Source organism: Mchenga conophoros, linkage group LG6 (genome assembly GCF_057382185.1).
Source record: "Mchenga conophoros isolate Kocher_MC1m ecotype Shallow Benthic linkage group LG6, M_conophoros_male_GT1.1, whole genome shotgun sequence".
NCBI classification, from domain to species: domain Eukaryota; kingdom Metazoa; phylum Chordata; class Actinopteri; order Cichliformes; family Cichlidae; genus Mchenga; species Mchenga conophoros.
In genome coordinates, this window is record NC_140531.1 from 39,037,987 (window position 1) to 39,058,795 (window position 20,809).

General features: G+C 42.1%; 1 protein-coding gene across 8 annotated transcripts; it reads left to right on the forward strand.

The window, feature by feature from the left end:
• Positions 1-320: 320 nt before the first annotated feature.
• elf2b (E74-like factor 2b (ets domain transcription factor)) lies at positions 321-20,053 on the forward strand. Of its 8 annotated transcripts, none has more exons than XM_085277954.1 (10): positions 321-683; positions 7,106-7,226; positions 7,331-7,580; positions 15,681-15,794; positions 15,914-16,102; positions 16,415-16,510; positions 16,919-17,114; positions 17,377-17,778; positions 17,863-18,040; positions 18,189-20,053. In XM_085277954.1, the coding sequence occupies exons 2-10, from the start codon at positions 7,152-7,154 to the stop codon at positions 18,753-18,755; spliced, it is 2,067 nt and encodes a 688-aa protein (XP_085134080.1). In that variant the 5' UTR covers positions 321-683; positions 7,106-7,151; the 3' UTR covers positions 18,756-20,053. The 8 variants fall into 8 exon arrangements, with proteins under 8 accessions (XP_085134080.1, XP_085134083.1, XP_085134084.1 ...); XM_085277957.1 differs by having other exon boundaries at positions 16,922-17,114; XM_085277958.1 differs by having other exon boundaries at positions 16,415-16,501.
• Positions 20,054-20,809: the final 756 nt, after the last annotated feature.

The window sequence follows — 20,809 nt, forward strand, 5'->3', positions numbered from 1 at the left end:
AAAGGTGGAAAGCACGATCCAGTGCAAATGGATAATGACCCAAAGCAAAGTGCAAAAGCAACAAAAAAAGATATTCTTCAGTTTTCAAGTACTGATCTCATGTTCTCTATGCAAACAGAGCATGCTTTTCATTTGCTGAAGACAAACCCGAAGGCAGAGAGATCCACAAACAAGCATCTGATGAGAGGAAACAGCATTTGGTCTGCACTTTAGTCACGTGTGGACTGTTTGATTTAAAACCCACTGTGTACAGCTGTAAAGAATGACTCTTTAATTGTTGGTGGGCTGGGATTGTTTATGATACGGCGTGACGTCACTAGTGTCACTTGCCTGAACAAGCAGAGAGTAAACTGACTGAGCCAGTCTCCATGAGCCTCTGCAGACTCGACCGACCGTTTCGCAGCTCACTCACGGACCCGCATTTACACCCCAGAATCGCGGATAACTTGATTCTGGTCGGCCGGGAGGATCCGGGAGGTCTCCTCCTCCCTCTCCTCACCATGAAGGCGACCAGCTAACGCTAGCCGAGCAGTGTCCGCTAACAGCGGGACTCCTCCGGGCTGACAGTTTACAGCAGCGGCGGGTTCAGAGGAGGAGGAGGAGGAGGAGGAGGAGGTTAGCACCCAGCTAACCACACACTGCTGCCTGTGAGCCGATCAAGAGCTGAAAGGAAGGATTAGACGGTGAGTGAGCTCTGTAGCAGCGTTAGCCACATGGTTTGTTGTTATCCTCTGTTTACTTGCTTTTCTTTCATTGCTAACTTAGCTAGCTAGCGTTAGCGAAGTTAATGCTCCACATTCAGTTTCTGCTCGGGGCTCTCAAAGAGATTTGGGCGTTACATGCTGAATTGAGTAGACTATTAGTTCAGGGAGGTATCATTTCAATAACAGATTCCCTCCTGTGGGCTGCTCTTTATGTCCAACATAGTCTTTGACTCCAGGTTAGGGTGAGCAGGTGTCCCAGTTTGTATGGGACTGCACAGCACCTTCAGCCTTAGTCCAGTTGACATGTTTAAGTTATTGTGTTACAATGAGAGAATAATTGATAGACACCAGCGTAAACCCCCCAACTTTAGCAAGAGTCATTTATATGTATGAGAAGCTGTAAAAATTGGATAAAAAATTAAATGCAGTATATTTATAACTTTTATAGATCTACACACCAACACGTTGTCTTTATGAGGTTTTAATTTGCTTTCGGAAAGGCATCAGACAATAACACAAAATACAGCAGCTGTTTGTTTTTAAAGTTATATACGCTGTTGACATCAGTAATTTCTTTGACATTTAGTTTGTTGGGATCTGGTAACTACTGCATGCATGTAACATATAAACCTGTGTTGACAGAATAGTGTCAACACAGGTGAGTGTTGAGAGGCAGATTTGCATTATGATGTTATAACAGGTGTTGTGGTCAGAAGTAGGTCATTGTTGCTCATGTATTTATTCTTTTCCCCCCTCATTTCCTGTTAGAAAATGTGATTAGCTGAAAATGGAAAGATTTCCTCTACACGCTGTAATGCATTTTGCCATCAATGTTGTTAATTAATTTTATGTAGGCCCTACAAATATCCTGAATAGGAAATGTAATGACACAACTAAGTGGTGGGGGAGGGCTTGCTGGGGGGGAAGAGAGTATTGCTTTACAATACTTAAATAAATAAATAAATACGATAATATAAAATATTATAATAATAAACACTTGTTGCAGATTTTCTTAAATCTTTGTCGCACATCATTTTTCTGCAACAGTTCTTGGACAGATGGGACAAAAATGAAACCAACACTAAAACCTCATTGCAGTTGTGAAGCATGGTGGAGGCAGCATCATGGTTTCAGAGATCTGCCTTGTGAGTGAATGAGTAGATAAATTAACCTTGTGATGATTGAACAAACTGTGTAGAAAAATAGCCAATATAATAGTGTGCATTATAAGGTTGATTTATGTGTGGCTTATATGGGATTTATTTATTTATTTTAAATGTATCTCTGGCCTGATTCAGCACGTGCCCCCCTGCTGGTGCATGTATCAGCTTAACGTCCTGATGTTAATCTGAGACTCTGAGGAATGACCTGCGAAGGGTTAAAGATATCCCGACTGTTCTTAGGGCTCCTGAGATGATCTGAGATCATTTGTATGGGTAATTATTACATTAGTATTAACAAAGAGTTCACACTCTTTCTCGCAGTTGTGTGCGTTGGTGTGTGGAGGTATTTACAGTTTGATTGTGTGGGGCAAAGGACCTATTTAAATGCTGCAGGCTGGGAGTGTCCACTCTTTGTGCTCGTTCATCATTAACCAGACACCATGTCCTGCAGTGCGAGTCAACAGTTGAACTGTGTGGTCTGAAGGTTTCACAAATGTTCTCCATTGCAAACATGGACCCTGGGTCCAAGGGGTTGGTTGCCACAGAAGATGATGTATGATGGGATACAAGAGAGGTGTGCAAGTTTAAATCACAAAAGGTTGCACTTGTTGTGTGTGTCTTTATATTTTGGGCTTGTGTGACTGTGGCCGAAATTATGCTCATTATTAGTTAATGTTATAACTTGATTTTTGGGACATCGTGCACTTGCTCTTGCTCCTTACTACACTTGAAACCAAAGTGTTTCCAAAGAGATGAAGTCATTTTACTTCATCTGAAGCTCCAACAGCCTGTAGAGGGAGTGAATTTGGGGTTTCAGAGAAGAGTGAAAATGCTTCAGCCTAAAGAAACAAGAGTGACAGCATAAAAGGAACAATTTTCATCTGAATTATTATGTTCTTATAGTTGTTCAAAGCCATATATATGTAGCTGATGAGTTTTCTGAATCACATGCATTATTCAATTTGCACAGAGGATACAAATAAACAATGCATTTCTAAACTGCTAATTCCATCTCATTTATACATTGTATTGTGATAAATATCTCTGTAATAATTGTGTCATTTAATCCTTCTAATATTCATAAAAGGCAGTTTTAAGTAGTTTTAAAATGAAAGTTGAAACAAGTTAAACTTGAGTTAAATATTTGATTAGTCTGTCAGAAATTCAGATGAATTATTTATTTATTTTTATCTGTTTTTATGTGTTTTTTTTTTTATTGAGTTGGCCTCATTCACTACATTGAGTCACTGGACTCTACTCTGTTTGTGCAGGTTGGAGACTTTTGGAGTGTTTTTAATGGATTGTCTGACTGATATTATAGTTTGATGTGACGTATAGATCATCTGAGAAGCTTGTCTTTAGTTCTTTTTAGTTGGCAAATAATTAACGTGTGTGTGTGTGTGTGTGTGTGTGTGTGTGTTGCACCTGCATGTTAGAGTTTGACATGATAAATTACAGTCTAGCTTCAAAATGCAGCCTCCAGAACTATTAGGCGATATCATAATGTCTACATACGTCTCTTATCTTTCATGTTGATAATGATATGAACGATAGTCCTGGAACTGCATTATGATCTGGTAGAATAACACCAGCACGGAGATATCAGATACTTCATATGCAGCAGAGGTCGACCAAGGACTCGGCTGTTAATGGCATTTTCCCCCATGAAGCGTGGTACTTAAACTCTCCACCATCAATACGCAAACTGACTACTTGAATAACTGACATCCAGAAGTTAAAGGTTCAGCATAGCTGATTTACTTCACACCATTTTGGCAGTGCTGGCTTGTGTATTGTAAAGCAAACTAAAAATTAAATGTATAATCAGTAACTTAATGGCTGTTTAATTCTTTATATAAGCGGAGTGTATTTTTCTTTTGTGTGCCTGTATGAATGGAGTCGGGTGGGTGTCAAGTAAATCCTGAGGTCATACTTGCTGTGTATGTGCTTGTTCTGTCATCTGTGTGTGTTTGGCGAAGGCCAGCAGGGCAGGGCACAAGGCATGGCGTTGTATCGTGACCAGCAGCCCCAGTTACTTGGAACAAAAGGGCTGTTGTTGAGAGATCATGTGACTGTGTGTGTTCCACCCTTGTCATGTGATGTGAGCTCAGGGCAGGGTCTGAGAAGTGCTGAGTCGCTCTGAGAGGTTCCTTCCACCCAGGGAGCAGGCAGAAAACGAGCATGCACACAGGGAGAGGAGAGTGCTGGTCGGGTGGATGGATGTCAGGACAGAGAGGAATACGGAGACATCTTCAGAGACGCAGAGAGATTCAGAATAACTTCTGTTGCTTTCTCATTTCTACAGCAAGAAAACATCACATCCTTCTTTCACTCTCCTCGATTCTCTTTTTCTCGATTTCAGTAAAGATGCAACGCAGCATTTTGCATCGGCTCTGCGGCGAGGCAAGTTTATTCTAGTTTTCTTTTTAGTTCATTGAGATTGAGTGGTGGTGGTGGTGGGATGGCTTACCTGATGTCACAATGGCTGCTTAACCTCACAAAATCTGGAGACTTCGCTTACTGTGAACCCAGAACAACATTTGTAATTAAATTTAGCTGCTACTCTGCTCTCATCCTGGCAATCGGTTATGAAGTTAAAGGTGGGATTCGCACACATGCAGAAGAAATGCAGACCGGCGCAAACATTTCCCATTCCTGGAATACCAGCATGACTAACTGCCTTTTTACTCATTTATGTTTGAGCTGAGAAGTGAGACACAGCCGCGTGTCGTGTAGCAGGTCCTGTAATACTTGTTTGAATCAGTGCAACCGGCCTGAGAGAGCCGGCTCTTAACAGATCTCTTTTGTGTGTATGTGTGTGTGCATGTAATCAACCCACTGTGGAACTGGCCCTGCAACCTACATATTCAATACCACTGCAGATTGTTTAGTTGAGTAGGTGAAAGGGTTTTTGCCGATCTGTGTCGTCATATTAGTGAAAACCTACAGTACACTTTCCACACGCAGGAGTCTGTACTTTGACACTCAGTCGCTTTCTGATGGACAGAGTGAGATAACTTGGATAGTTTACAAAAACCCTGTGTGTCACAATCGCTGACTTCTCCATGAGCTTGCATAATAACGTCTGACAGTTTGAGCGGAGTAGTGAAACACAGAGAAACACACACACACACCTATATTTGGTTACCCTGTTTCTGTGTCAGAGAGCAGGAGGCATGAAACCTCAAACCTGAAAAGGTACAGTGTCTCTAACGTCTCACTTTAAGCGCACTGAAAATTTTATGATTTTATTACAGATAAAGCAAACAGTTATGATAACGCCAAAAGGCCATTAAAAAGTATTCCAGTACAGAATACAGTGCGGTCGCTCAGTCATTTTAGCTGCTAAGTAGCCGGATTGCTTGAGAGTAAAGGAAGGTTTACTCATCTTTACTTTCAGAATGGAAACCTGCAGTGTCTTGATTTCTGGAGGCTCTACACTAAATGTCCGTCTTTGAGAGGGGTCACATGATTGCCAAACATGTCTGTGAGGATAACGTAGCCCTTACAGCTCTGCCAATTAGTGTCTGCCATATGATGCTGAATAATTGAGCAGAGGACTTCTACTGAGCTGATAGCATTCTGGTTTCAGTAGCCGAGGGAACACCGGCACAGCATGGCTCATCCATTATACAGCACTTGGAGTAACCGGCCATGTCCTAGTGTCCTGAAACACACTGTGGAGCGCGTTTTGTGGTCAGCTTGGTGCACCAGGGTGGGTATAAAACTATAAAATACTAGCAGTGGCCAGTGGTACCCCTCAGCCTCCTAGTAGATGCACCTATGGTATGAATCGCTTCGTTCTCGGATTCACAAACTTGGGTGTCCAGGCTGTGTGCCCACCTGGCCGTCAGGGTGACGACAATACCGCCTTAGCCTTTTATGGCTGAGGAGCAAAAAGCCCTGGACCATGCATGAATCCCATGTCTTGTGTGTTGTAGTTAATGACCTGCTCAGTTTGTGTCTTCTTTGATATTGAAAATAGAGTGTAGTGCATGCTTCAGACAAACCTTTTTCTATAAAATATATCTGCAATAAGCTATATTTGCATTAAAATCCTATAATTATCTTAAAATCCTGTCCATGGTGGCTTTCCTTTCTTGCATAGAACATTAGTAAACATGTATTGAAATGCATAGTTACTTACTTCTGAAAGTTTTTGAGAAACCGCTTCAAGTGCTTTGTTTCCTATTTCAACATCTTCTTTTAATATTCCAGCAATGAAGTGGTGACTTCTTTAATTTTTCTGATTTCAACAACTATCAGCTGCCATGAGTCGAGCTCTCTTCAGAAGAGATTTTGTTTTTGTATTGTGAGCATCAAGTATTGTAACAGTTTATATCATGTTAAAAAGCAAGAAAAACCATAATGCGGACTGTTCTCCACACAGTGGATTTTCTAGTCCTGCACGTGCAGTTGCATACACAGTGTAAAAGCCCTGCAGGTTGGTTACTACTGTTACCCAGACATAGTTTGTTAGCCAGACCGAGTAATGCTTTCACTGCAGAGCATATGAAAGCCCAGTTTAATTCATTTCTTACACTTTTTAGTGTATTTAGAGTTAAAACCCTTTCAAGTACATGGAGGAAGTTTGAAAGGGTTTCTGTGTCTATGCTTGGTGAACTATGATTGTTTTAGGGAGGGTTGGAGGTGAGATACTTTGATGCTTTTAGTTTTACTTTTACTGAGAAGTTGAGTTTTGTTTTTTTTAAATTTTATTTTCTGTTTGACATACCTTTCTTTCCTTACTTTCCATTTGACAACATCAGACCACACCAACCCTTTAAACAGTGGGCAGTTAAAGATTTAAATGACTTCCTGCTGTTGTGTTCATGTTTGTATATGTTTTGGCCCAGCAGTGCAGCTCTGACGGGAAAGCGAGGGCTCTGTGGTTCCACCTTGTCTTGATCTTCCACTGGACACTGTGCATGTGTTTCAGGGGGTGGATTTGGCTTGTTGTCAGCTCATTTCTTCCTGTTACAGCAGAAAGGCACTTCCTGTAGGCTAAAGCCAGAAGGGTGGAGATGAGCGAGATGAGATTGCTCCCTTTAATGAGAGCTTGGCCTGTAGTTTGGACAAAGGAGGAAGGTGTGGCAAGGAGCTGGCCAGTTTACTTCTGTTTTGTAATGATTTGTACTCTGATTTTCACAGCTTTGGGAGCTTTTTAGTGAGACTGGTGTGTGGACTTTTTGTGTTAATGAAGTTTTTGTTTTTGTTGCCTCTTCTATTTTTTTCCAGCCCACCAGGCAGAGCAGCTGTGGCAAATTGCAGACGAGCATGAGTCATGACCTCAGTGGTGCTGGTTGACACTGGTGGGACAGTGGTGGAGTATGTCACAGCTGAAGAGGACCCAGAGCAGGTGCGGCAGACACAGACAAACTCATTTCAAACTTACTCTTTCAGTTAGAAACATCTTTTTATGACAGTTTCTCTTTTTTTATTCTCCTTGCCGACTTTCTCCAGGAGGAGGGAGAGTGTGAGGTGGACTTGGAGCTGGAGGGAGAGGTGGAGGGTGAGTGTGAAGCCGAGGAGGCCTATGAAGAGGAAAAGGAGGAGGCTCAGGACTACCCAGCAGTCATAGTGGAAGAGATTCCTAGTGCCAGCCTGGCTGAGGAGCAGAATTACTCAGCCCAAGTGTTGTTGTATGGTGATGAGGCCTATATCATGCAGGAAGTGGGAAACGAACAGGAAGTGGAGACGGATCGGGACCCAGGTGAGGCAAAAATGTTTTGTGTTACTAAAAGTGTGCCACGGTCTTTGTTATGTTATTGCATCAGTCAGATTTTGAATAGTCTTTCCAGTTAAAACCAGCATAAAATCAGATTTTTTGGAGAGGTTATTTTATTGCCTCAAAGGCAATCGGAATGATTTTTAAAACTGCACGTGATTGTATTTAAAAAAAAAAGTTGGTTACAAGAACCTCGATAACACTTAACTCAGGCCATCAGCTTAACAAAAGACACCAACTAAATCACTGAGCAACATCTGTGCTGTACTTAAAAAATGTCCTTTAAAGTTCAACATAGCCAGACTTTCTTTGTGCTAGCTGGATGAGTAAATCCTTAAACCTCGGTCAGAGATGACTAATATTATGATGGTGAATATCAACTTTCTGTTAACTCAGGCTTTCTGCTTCAGGTGTTGTTTCATGCATCATTTCACTCTTCGTTAGCACAAAACTGACCAACTAATCAAATCAGGAATACGGGTGATAAGGATCAATAAAGAATATTTTTAAGAAGTCAGAAATCAACACTCGTGCTACAGATAAAGCAAGAGAGTAAAACTGCAGAAAATTAGTAATCGTGTGAATTCATTCCTTAACTGTATTTAGGGGTGCAAATTAGAGCTCTGAATCTTTAAACTATATTTAAACTATTTAAAGGTTACTCGGTGCATTCAGGCCCTTACTCTTGAATTCCTGTGATTACAGCAGGGCTTCCCTTGTATCTGTCACTATTCAACTCCCAGTACTTCTTTGGTGATGGGAGTCAGCACACTGGGAGTGCACTGCCACCTTGTGGGTGTTGTTGTGTAGTTGAATTTTCTGTTTTATGAGGTTTTATCCCGTATTTACTGGCTAATAATTAGATTTTGCCATATTGGTGATACCCGCCGTCCAGTCCAGTGCTGTTTTCACTAATTTGGAACATATTTAAAGGTCAGAGAGATGGAGGTTTCAATTTTCTTTCTAAGAACTTTAAGTTGCAGCATGTAATTAAAATTCTCAACAAAAATCAACTTTTCTTCAGTGAAATATAATAGTTTTGATCATAAGAAAAAGTTGCTAAGTTTCAGGATCTTCTCTCACTTAAACACCTCAAAATAAAGTGGAACAAATAATCAACTGAAAATGTGTACACGCACCTTTACCTGACACATTTTACCGTACCAAACAAAAGCAGGGGCAGCAGATTTAAGTAACAAAAGTATGTTTCCAGTAGAGGTGGGAATCACCATACATCCCACGATACGATATTATCACAATACTTAACACACGATACGATATTATTGCAATTTTTAAAAAATATTTTTGCGATATTCAGATTCTGTACATAATGGTAAACTTTGATATTAGATAAAATGAATATTGATAAAGTCTCACACTCAGTCTTTCTCTCATTTCAGTCAGTTATATTGGTGACAAACTGGACGGTTTGTATTACAGTCTAGTCCAACTTAACTGAATGCAACCATCTGGTACAATTATAGCTATTCTGAACTTTTGCAATTTATGAAAACTATGCAGGCCCTTCAGCAACTGAAGAATTTGAAAGTAAATTAAAACAAAATATAATTTTACATTAAATAAAAAAGTTTTAAACTTAATTAAAATAAAACATGTCTTAAATTAAAATAAGTAAACTGTCATGTTTATTGCTGCCAAAAAAAAGTTAAACACATTTGGACAGTGAAGGAATGTCAGGATTCTTGCTCAGAAAAAGGATCAACATGCTCTGAAGTCAGAGCACAAAAACCTTTTTTTGTAACAAAATATCGATTTCTGCTGTCCCTGTATCGATACATTATTAGCAAACAAAATATCACAATACTACACAGTATCGATATATTTTTTTTTCCCCCCCCACCCCTAGTTTCCAGTGAGTTTATAAATTCACCATCTGTCCTTTTTCTCTTTTTCACTCATCTCCATAATTTTCCTCGTGAAAGCTTTGGACTGTTCGCTGCTCGTATCGAGGCCGCTGGCGTATGGCTGGATCTGAACTGTGAATAGCTTTAGCGTTAGCCACTTTGCCTTTCTTAGCTTCTGTAAAATGTCCATGTTCAGCTGGGTGAAGGAGGTTTAAGTGTTTGTTGTTTCCCCTCCTCACAGTTTACTTAAACAAACTTTGTGTCTTCACTTACAGTGAAAAGCTTTCATACTAACAAGATATCAGTGCGTGTTTGTGTGCCGCTGTGCACATGTCCTGCGTGCATGAAATAGACCAGCTCATAACTGGACATATGTGAGACTGACCGGCCGGTGACCTCCCCGAACAGAGAACATTGGAAATTTTGATTCTGGTCCTTAGACAGTCAATCTGTGCGTCTCTATTAAAGATGATAGAAAAAGTGTATTTTTAAAAAAAGAATAATTTAGAAGAATAATTTAATAATGAAAAAATTTTATCATAATAATTTTATAAATAAAAGTCTGTCCCTCTGCTCATATTTGTTTTAAAGATGCGGTTACATGTTTGAACACACTTTTTTTTGTGTGTGTTATGTGGAAAAAAGACACGGTCCACAGAATAGTGGCTCTCAGTAAGAAACCTGTTGAGTTCACATTTAAGATGATGCATTGAAGACATGTAAGAGGCAGTCTGATATAATTAATAAACCGGGAAAACTTTTGCCAGCTACACAAAAAATACCTGATGTAGTAAATCTGATGATGTAGTAAACTCATATATGCAAATTATTCTTTCTTTCTTTTTTTCCCTTCATTTGCTCAGAAGGTTTTCTTGCAATTGTTTCATGGCTCAGACTTTAGTTTGGTTAGATTACCAAGTGCACAAAACAGGAGAGGCATTTCCTCAAGGTGTAGAAAATGATTAATGAACTCACCGCACACTTGGTTTGGGGGTCACTGGTGGAGCGCAGAATATCCTCAACACAATTCCATTTGTTTTGCAGTTTTTCAGTGACATCCTCCTTTAAAATGAGCCGTGCCCGCCTTTAAATGATTTATTTTTAATCCCAAAGAGACACAAATACTTTTCAAAGCCTGACTTGCATAGGTGTCCTCCTACCACACTAGGTGTTAGTGCAGTAGTTCATGTGTGAGTATTTAACCTTTGCTTTACCAAACTCCATGTCTCAATTTTACTTAAGTTGTAAAGTATGTGATTTAAAATGAACTCCCACAAAGATAATAGATTTATTAAATTGCAGCGTTTCAATCCAGCTCACCTTCATACACACGTGTGTAAATAGGCCTGGAGCTCCATGCTTGAAATCAGGCTTTGAAGCTTGTACAAGAAGAGAAAGACATCCAATCAATTTAGACATACAGGTTTTTCGATCAGGTGAATACTTCATACTTTTTGCTTCATGTGTAGCATCATCATCAGGTAGTTTATTTCTCTTAGTCGTCTCAGAAACCACTGAATCACAATTAAGCTCACTGACATTCATCAATAAATAAGTTTTAACATAATTGTATAAATATAAGATGTTAAGTCGCAACATATGGCAGATTTGATCTTCTTTATTTTTCCACTAGCTCTTTTAAGTTGACCAATCCTAATTTAGTTTGCATAAGTTCATTATTTTAATCCTCACAAAGCAAGTTTATTTCTTATTAAGCCACATTCCCTTGTGTATATATTGTATTTCAGTTCAAAATGCTGTCATATATTTAAAAACAGTGCTGCTCTGCCCTCCTGTGGCATTGTTATGTGCCATGACCTGTAAGCACATGCATGAATATGTATCTATATGTATTACAGATAGTCAAAGTTAAGTTAGTAAAATGGTAATATGACAAAATAAATAAAACAATGATAAATACTTTCCAGCTCCAGGGGCGTAATTTCCGGGGGGGTTAGGGGGGTTATGACCCCCCCATAATCAGACCTAAACAATATAACCCCCCCCCCCCCCCAATAAAATTATGAATTATCTTGCATAAATAGGCTGTTGATTTTCTTTACTCATTTCAGTTATCACCAGCAAAATAGTTGCATGTTTAATCATCTGGGAATTTACCCAGATTTATTTATTTATTTAGACAGAGATCTTGACACCCCCCCCCCCCCCCCCCTCATGTATCTCATGTAAGATACATGAGAAACGTTGCTTAAATATTTATATAACATATATCAGTAGCAGAACTTTACTGGTCACCAAAATAATACTTATTTAATTGTATTTTATTAGACCTTTAAAGCATTTTTTTTAAGTGCTGGGTCTTACACTGACATGCTTTTTTTAAGAGACTCACAGTAAAAATCCGTGTCAGTTTGCTTCAGCGATGTGAAAACGGTGAGCTTATTTTAAAAAACGGTGCAGCTTTTATTTGACGTGCTCACTACGCAAGAAGGGGAGGTCGACGGAAGGATTTCCTGTGTTGGTGGCGGATGGGTACCTTTGCTGGCGCTGTGACGCGTCGCGTTCAATACGAAGAGATTTCCCATTAGCGGCGGAGTGATCTGAACTAGTAGCTTCCCATACAATTCAGTGAGGAGTCAATGTGAATCTGCAGCGAGGGGGAAAACATGGCGACTTCGCAGCATGAGGGGCACGCAAACCAACTCGATCTACTCATCAGAGCCGGTAACGTAATTTTTCGCACTCGCGGCTTCGATCTGAGCTGCGCGCGGTTGTTGTTTTTAAGTGCGTCCGCTGCGCCGCCGTCCGCTGAGAAGAAGTGCGGTGAAGTAATGGAGGGCAATCAGGAAGTGATCACCTTGGTTAGCAACCTGCATGGCGTCGCCACACGGTTTAATCGGAGCCGGTTTATAAGGAGGGAAACTTCAGTTGGATGCGGTGGTGTGTACAGGTGGAGAGTTACGTGCATGAGTGGTGTTTTGCACGCGGGAGGAGTTTTTTCTGCCCTCCGCGTGGTGTAGAATAACGGTCTGCAGCTCGGCTGCACAACCAGGAAGTGTGGAGATGTTGTCTTTCCTACGTCTTTGCCACGCTGTCTGAGTCGGAAGGACATGTGGGTTTATTTTTACCAGCATCAACGACGCGTGCACAGTTAAATATTCCCTGTGATCGTTTTTATGGCCGTTTGTTTTGGTGTTTGACTGCGGCTGGCTTCGGTTTCGGGTCAGTTTAGCCTGAATAATCTGCAGGCTGATCCTTGATTAGCAGCTCCGGGGAGTGAGGCGCCGTCCTGTGTCATGTTTGTGGATTAATGTGTGATCGGCTCACGGTGGCACCCTCTGGGTCTCGGGTTTTGGTGTGTGTGTTTGTTTGTTTCACGGTTTCCGTTACCGTCCTGTGGAGCCGCTGTGCAGGCGCGTGGGACGGCCTGGCTCACGCGCTTTCTTCCTTGTAGCCGTTTGTTGTTGGCTTCAGCTTTCCAGCTACAAACTCTCTTCACCTGCGTGTTTCCTGATTTTGAATAACGGGCTTTTATCGCTTAAACGCCGTGTTTGTTTCCGCCTCTGTTTAATTTTAATGTCAAAGTATTTTTTTCTAATATTTCGATGGCGGAAGCATTGTTTATGTGAGGGGGCGGGGCGTGTGTTTGATTGACTCGTCCGTTAGTCCTGTAGTGCGCGCGCTGATTCCGAACGTAAGCAGCAGTCCAATCAGATGCGTCTGGGGGCAGGCTCTTGAACTGAGCGACAGCCAATAGGAGGCAAAGCGAGTGTTGCGTGACAGGAGGATTTGTGTGCCTCTTCGAGGAGAACTGGAGGGAACGGGTGAGGAGTGTAAACACGGAAGTCATCACGGGCAGCACTACTTTTTGTCGGACTTGCTGCTGTTCTTGGCCCCGTTACCGAGCTGTAAATGTGAATGAGAGATTTTCCCAACTTTATATATTGTAATTTTGCTTACACTTAAATAATTATTCTAATAAACTGAACAATTTTGCAATTTTTATTGGATAATCAGACATGAGTTATAACCCTGATAATTCAGATTTTGACATGTTGGTCAGGCACATCTGCAGCTGTTTGAACTCAACCCTTTCGGTGGCCTTACTGCAGCACCTCTGCTTACTTTCAAGGGCGACTCTGCAGGCCACAGGACCTCTGCAGTGTGTCCTGTTTGCTTGTGAATGAGTGGGACAGCCTAAATATAGCCTATTTCTGTCCTCGACACAGTGCCCATTGCCTCAGCAAGATAGCCAAACATGGATAGGGCAGGGTGTAATGGGATCTTGTGTTTCCCACCGGTGATTGACAACGACAGCAGGTGCTCCTGGGTGCCTTCTCAGAGCTCCCTCAGACAGGTCCACGTACAGTTTCCCTGACAGCGGCTGTATCCTGTTTTTGAATAAAACAGGAGGGCTGCTCACGTCTGAGTGGGTCAATAGTTTGATTGTTAACATATTGAATTAAACACCCAGCTTTGCAGGAAGTGAGTTTGGGCTTTATATGCAAGAAAATTGAGTTTTTCCTTCATGTAAAAAATTGGTCCTCAGAGAGGTTTAGATCTTCAACTAAAGAAAAATCACCAGATTTAAAAACAAAAACAAAAAATTCTGTGAGCAGGTTTTAGTTTACCCAAGCTTCTGTTTTTGCTTAACAAACAGCCATAATTATTGGGAAATTGCGTATAAGTCAACACAAGTATTTTGTCTGCTCATGCTAAATTGTGTAGACAAAAAATTTTGCTTAATTATGGGAAGCCAAAACGTTTTAATACAATATATACGTGACAATTAAATGTAAATGTAAGTGACGAATGTTTCTAGTTTTAATTTATGTGGGAAGAGTGAATAAGACAAACATTTCAAAGCGGAAATCATACATGCCAAAAAAACCTATGAAGAGGAGAAAAAAATATATAAAAGGGGTGAAAGAATTGAAATTAAAACATTTTTGGGTGTCTACTTTGTATGTGGTCTTTGTGCTGACAGTGTGAGTTCATTGAGTTCATAATGTCTGATCTTAGTATCCTTCAGTAATTCATCCAAATGACTAAATTATATATCATAAACAAAACATTGAATAATCACATTAATTATTGTAAAACAGTGCAAAATTTGTGCTGTTCAAGCTTAAGATGGTCCCTGTTTGCATATAGATAGAAATACACCTTTTTGATGTCACTATATTGCAGCATTGTATTGTACTGTACTGTGACACCATAATGATCCAGCAGGTAGGGAGTGAACTGGAAATCGAGTACTGTGCATAAGTCTTGAGTCACATGTTATTTCTTTACATGTTGGTTACAAGACTTGGGAATTCTTACAGTGGTTTTGAGCAGTAGTTGGTTAATGAAGGTCTTACAAAGTTTTTGTTTGGACATTTGCTGCTTTTTTACTTATTTTCAGTCCAGTACTTGTACCTGACCATTTTGTCGAAGTATTCAACCCTGAACTATGAATCAGGCAAGCATAAAAAAAGTCCCCTAACCAATGGATGAACACATAACAGCTTAGAACAAATTTTAAATTGCATCGTTACACGCATTATTACAAGCAACCTGTTGGAAAAACACATCATTTTCCACATTTCTTTAAACAAATCTGAGTAAAATAGAACAGTTTGACAGGCATAAAATTATATTTTTGCATCAAAAAGACGATTCCCAAAGAGCTCTTAGCTGAAATTAGCATGTGTGATGTGCAAAATCTGAGAAAAAAAAGATGTATGAGGCCTAAAAACTATCTGCAGCAGATGAACAGTATCTGAAGATCTGTGGTTAAGAAACATGGGGGGGAAAAATCAGCATAAATTATGATAAGTGTGTATGGAAGCTATCAGGAGCGAGGCACAACAGTATCTACAGCCATCTGTAGAACACAGTGGAGGCTCTGTCATGGTTTGAAGCTGCATATCAGGCAAAATTGGTGAAATTATGAACTCAGAATGTCAAAATACTTGTATTGCAATACTGGTGGTTTCCTTTAGGGGGTGCCAGATGTTTGTTTGTCCAGGAGAACCCCCACTTTAGGATTGCTGCTGTTCTCCACTCTGCAGACGGAAGCTAGAAGGCAATCTCAGTTATTTAAAACTCATTAACGTATCATATCTGTTTAGATTAAAAATGTCTTAATATTTTCCTTCAAATGTAAAAGAAGTAGATTGATGAGATCTCATGCTTAATAAAGAAGAAAAACACTAACTGTTAAAAGTCCAGGCGAGTGTTTGCTGACTGTTTTCGTGTCTTCTGTGTGTTGCAGTGGAGGCTTCTGTTCACGGCACCAATGTCCACTGCTCTGACAAAACAATTGAGGCTGCAGAGGCTCTGCTACGCATGGATTCGCCCTCCAGCCTCAAAGAAGACCACAGCCCAGGTAACACACACACAGATACACTGTTAGTGGACCACCGCTCAGGTTTATATGCTCAGTTAGCATAACTGCTGGCCAGTCTAGTAGATCCTCATCGACCCTGTGATGATTCCTCTGTGCAGAAGCGTTCCTTCCACAAAGTGGAGCGACACAAGACTTCCTCCACGCTGCCATGCGGCCTGACATGATCACAGAGTCCGAGGTGGAGATATCAACAGAGGAATGTTGTGAGGAGGAGGATGAGGATATGGCTACGGTTATGGACGATCCGGAGCCAGAACCCGACCACGAGCCAGTCAGAAAGAAGCGAGGTAGACTTAAAAGAGCTGGAAGTTAACTTATCTGTTATGTGGAGGAAGCCAGAGCCCAAAATGTTAATTTGATATCTTTAACTTTCTGGGGGCTTGTTAAACTTTGGGGAAAAAGGAAAATATTCAGTGTTTCAAGCCAAGATTTAAATGCAAAACATCTGGAAGCACTGATGCCAAGTTGTAAATCCAAAACCAGAACCTTGTAATTATGCTCAGTGACTTTATCCAAGAGCACCATCTAGTGGTCAATTTATCCGAGGGGGTCACACCTCGGTCTCACAACTGACTTCTTTCAAATGTTTCCCTTCCCAGCTGGACGGAAGCCGAAGACGCATCAGTCAGCCATTTCCAACGGCTCACCGGACGTCGGCATCAAGAAGAAACCAAGAGAAGGAAAAGGTATCCGAGGTATCCATTTTAGCTCTTCCACACAAAAAAATGCTGCTTTCTGGTTAACATAGACAGAAATTCACCGTGCCTGCAGCTGTCGGAAACTCGTACTTTTATTTCATGAATCAGTCAACATGCTTTAAACATTAATATGACCTTTCAGTTAGCTTTTCTCCTTCATGAACTAGACTTTGGTTCAGTTTTATTTATACAGTGCTCAGTGCTTAACTCTCAGCAGCAGTCACCTCAGAATGCTTTGTACAGCCAGGTGAAGACTGAGTCATGTTACAGAGAAAACCTCAACGTTTCATGTTTTTAAGTTCGGTTTCCTCATTTGAAGAATAATTGTGGAGCATTTTTACAAAGCAGTCCAGCAGCGCTGCATAAATACACTGAGTACAGATGTTAATTATCTTTGATTTCCAGCAGGGAGCACCACCTACCTTTGGGAATTCCTGCTGGACCTCCTCCAGGACAAAAACACCTGTCCCAGATACATAAAGTGGACCCAGAGGGAGAAGGGCATCTTCAAGCTGGTTGACTCAAAGGCCGTGTCCAAGCTGTGGGGCAAGCACAAGAACAAACCAGACATGAACTATGAGACGATGGGGCGGGCACTCAGGTAGGCTGTCCCTATCTGGGATTATAATCGGATGTGTTACATTTTTGAAAGAAACAAAGTATATTACATCTTTATGATCCAATAAACACTTTAAATTTGGCAGCGATAAAGGCAACAGTAGAGGTTTGATAAACAAAAATAGCTCCGTCTCTTTAGGATTACCTTGCTAGACTTCACAGAGGCTGATTTCCAGTCCTCTGCTGACATTTCATTTTTATTTTCTTTGAAAGCAGCATCTTATGTTCTGATGCCTTTTCTTCAGATATTACTACCAGCGCGGCATCCTCGCCAAGGTGGAGGGCCAGCGGCTGGTTTACCAGTTCAAAGAGATGCCCAAAAACATTGTCATCATTGACGACGATAAGGCGGAGATTCCTGCTCCAGAGGACCTGATCGGCTCGGACACAGCGGCGTCCTACGAGCGCGTGCCTCCGCCGTCAGACATGCTGCTCCACGCCACCGAGCTGTCATCCTCCAAGAAGCCCAACATCTTGCGGGGCGCTAACAAAACCAACGTCGTCCACACTCCAGTGGCCACAGGCAGCAAGCCAGCAGCAGGAGGAGCGGTGACGGCGGGAAGAATAGTGACGGTCTCAGTGGCGTCGGACGGGAACCAGAAACAGCAGTCCCACGCGGCAATCATCCCGAACGCCACAGGGGCGAGGTGAGGCCCCTGCACGCAGATGTTCACTATGTGGCGTCTTTGCTCATGCGGATCTTTACCCTTCTGACTCTGTCTCTCCTGCAGGACGGTCCGGGTGGCTATGCAGGTGCCAGTAGTCATGACAACATCACTGGGTCAGAAGATCTCCACAGTCGCCATGCAGCAGCCCGCGGGAACAACAGCAGCAGCCGGCCAAACCACTCTGCTCACCAACACCTCGGCTATTGGCGCCGCTGCTGGAAACGCCAACTCCCAGCAGAAGGTGTGCAAAATCAAAAATCGAAAATGATGCAAAACCAAGTTTAGAAATGTGTTTATAACTCTGAGTAATTAAGTTTGTTTTGGTGATGAAACAGTTGAGTCACTGTGCAGCACTGAAAAGATGAACTGATGATGCTTCTTTTCATCAGGTCGTGATCCAGACCATCCCCACCATGGTGCCAGCCACTGCGGAGAACGGAGACAAGATCACTGTCCAGCTCGCCAAGATCATCACCATCCCAGCCCACCAGCTGGCTCAGTGTCAGATCCAGACCTCCACGGGCACAAACAAGCCCGGTGTCGGGGCCTCGCCGGCGGGCATCAGCCTCCTCGGGAGCCCCCTGACTGTCCGCGCCCTCACGCCCGTCAACGTCGCACCGGGAACGCAAGTGATGAGACTCACCGTGCCGACGCAGGCGCAGCAACAGACTCTGGTGGTTTCGCAGCCGGGCAGCGGGGCGGGCGTGGTGACGGTGTCTGCGGCCAACCAGGCGGTGGCGGCGCAGCCTCGTATCATTAGCGGTGTCATCAATGGCTCAGAGCTGGTCATAGGAGGTGGAGCGGTGGAGAAGCTGAAGGCCGCCGGCGTCCAGGTACAGGCCATGCAGGTGCCGATCCAGCAGAATCAGGCGAATCCAAAAATGGCCCAGAGCGTCAAATCGGAGCCAATGGACTCGGCCGACGTGGCGATGAAGACAGAAGAGCCCGAGTGTTGAAATGCGTCCGTGTCTCCTCTGCCAGAGCGTGCTCGTTTGTACATTTCTGAAGTCATTTCTACTTTTCTTCGTAATAACCAGCAGCAGTCTGTGAGACTTTAAAGACGCCCAGAAGTCTCTTCCCCCCCCCCCCCCCCCCCCCCACCTTTTTTTTTGTGTGTGTCTTTTCTTCCTGAGCCCGTCTTCACATCTTCCATGTTGCTGCCTAGAACTAATCCGGACTGTCTCAGAGCCGCACAGAAACCTCTCCAACATAGGAAAACAGACTTGAAGGAAAGGGATGTGTTGGGAAAAGGGACCAACTTTTGATCACTACAGTTTATGCTTTGGAAATCTTTCACCGTCACTGACTTGAAATCTGGGGAAAAAAGCGAAACACTACAAACACAAATGAAAGCAAATAATCAAAAAGCAAAATGTGAACCGTCACATTCAAGAGGACCCGGAGGATGGGGCTGGGGTGTAATGCAGCTTTTGTAGAGACAAACGTTAAAACCAGCAATTAGTTTTTTTTATTAATATTATTATGATATCACTGTGCCGATCAAGTGTAGGTGGTGCTATGAGAGTGAGAGGAAGAGGCGTTCCCACGAGGAGCGATATCAGACAGAACACGGTCATGTATGTACATAAATATAAATATGTCTGCTATACAGTTTACGGAGCTAATGTTAACAGAACAGCCTTAGATTTTAATTTTCTTCTTCATGTGATGTCTGAACGGTAAGCTGTTGTTTTGTTTTCTTTGTGTTTTGATACCTTGTACCAAGCACAGTATTATTGAAACTAGGGAAACTAATTTTTCTTTCTACTGGTTCTTCCGCCTCCATTTGGCTGTTTTAACGCTCACACAGGTTGAATCTGACAGGCCAGACTGCTCACAGCACATCTGAGGATGTGGCTAGAAAGGATCTTGGCTGCTCCTTTTTCTTTTAATTTTGGAACATTTTTGTGACCCTGCAGTCAGGCTGCATGCAAAAAAACGCGACTGAGCCGATGCATGCTGCCACATCTGAAAATAGGAATGTCTGTAGAAGCAAGAAAGAAATTAATCAAGTTTATGCAAAGATGGCTCACTGTGGATCCCAGGTCACTTTACTTCCAGCTTAAAACGAGGCTCCTGCATTTCATTTTTTTAAATCTGAAAAGAGGGAAGAAGAAGAAGAGACAGAGAAGTTTGTGTTCAGACTGAACTGTTTGTATATTCAACATTTGAAGTATATTCTATTTTGTTGTACTCTTGTTTCAAAGTGTATTAAAGTAGATTTTACTGAAATATAAAGACATTTGAAACCTGACGGCTGTCCCTGCATCACTTATTTATTTTTTTGTTCATTTATGTTGGAGCTGGGAGATTTAGAGTTTGGGTTTAAATGATTATGAAACAAGATAATCAGGATAAAATAGGTAACGCTGTTCTTTTACAGAGCAGTTTTCCCTCCCGTCTACTCAGTTTAGCTCAGCTCAAGCTAAAGATGGCAGAGAGACTTTGTACAGAGAGTCAAACTGTTCACAGAGGCTGCTGTCTGTTGTTGTTTTTTCGTTTAATCAAGAAGTGAGGCACTCAAATGTCTCAGGCAGGCGGCGTTAATCTTGTTTTTCAGTAGTGTGAGAAACCGGAGCTCCCCGAGAAAAGCCAAACACCAGAGGGAGAATTGGCCCCCTGGCTCTGGATGGCCTCACCTTGTCCTCCAATAGCACTTTGAGGAATTGAGTCACCGTGACCAGGATACGTTCTTCAACGCATTTGTAGCACTTTCTGTTTTCTTGCGTTTGCGCAATATCTAATTAGAAGCTGTCTGAGTGATGCTGCAAAACTAGTTCATGCATTCATTTATGAATGTTGCTCTGTGACTGCTGGTTTACTTGTGGTTCACAGGGTATTTACAAGTAGAATGGGAGGCAGAGCCGTCAGCTTTCAGGCCTGTCTTCTGTGGAAGCAGCTTCCAGTTTGGAATCGGGAGACCTTTTTGTCAAAGCTTAATTAGGGATGGATCAGGTGACCCTGAATGTTCCCTGGTTACGCTGTGATAGCTCTAGGGTTTTGCATCATT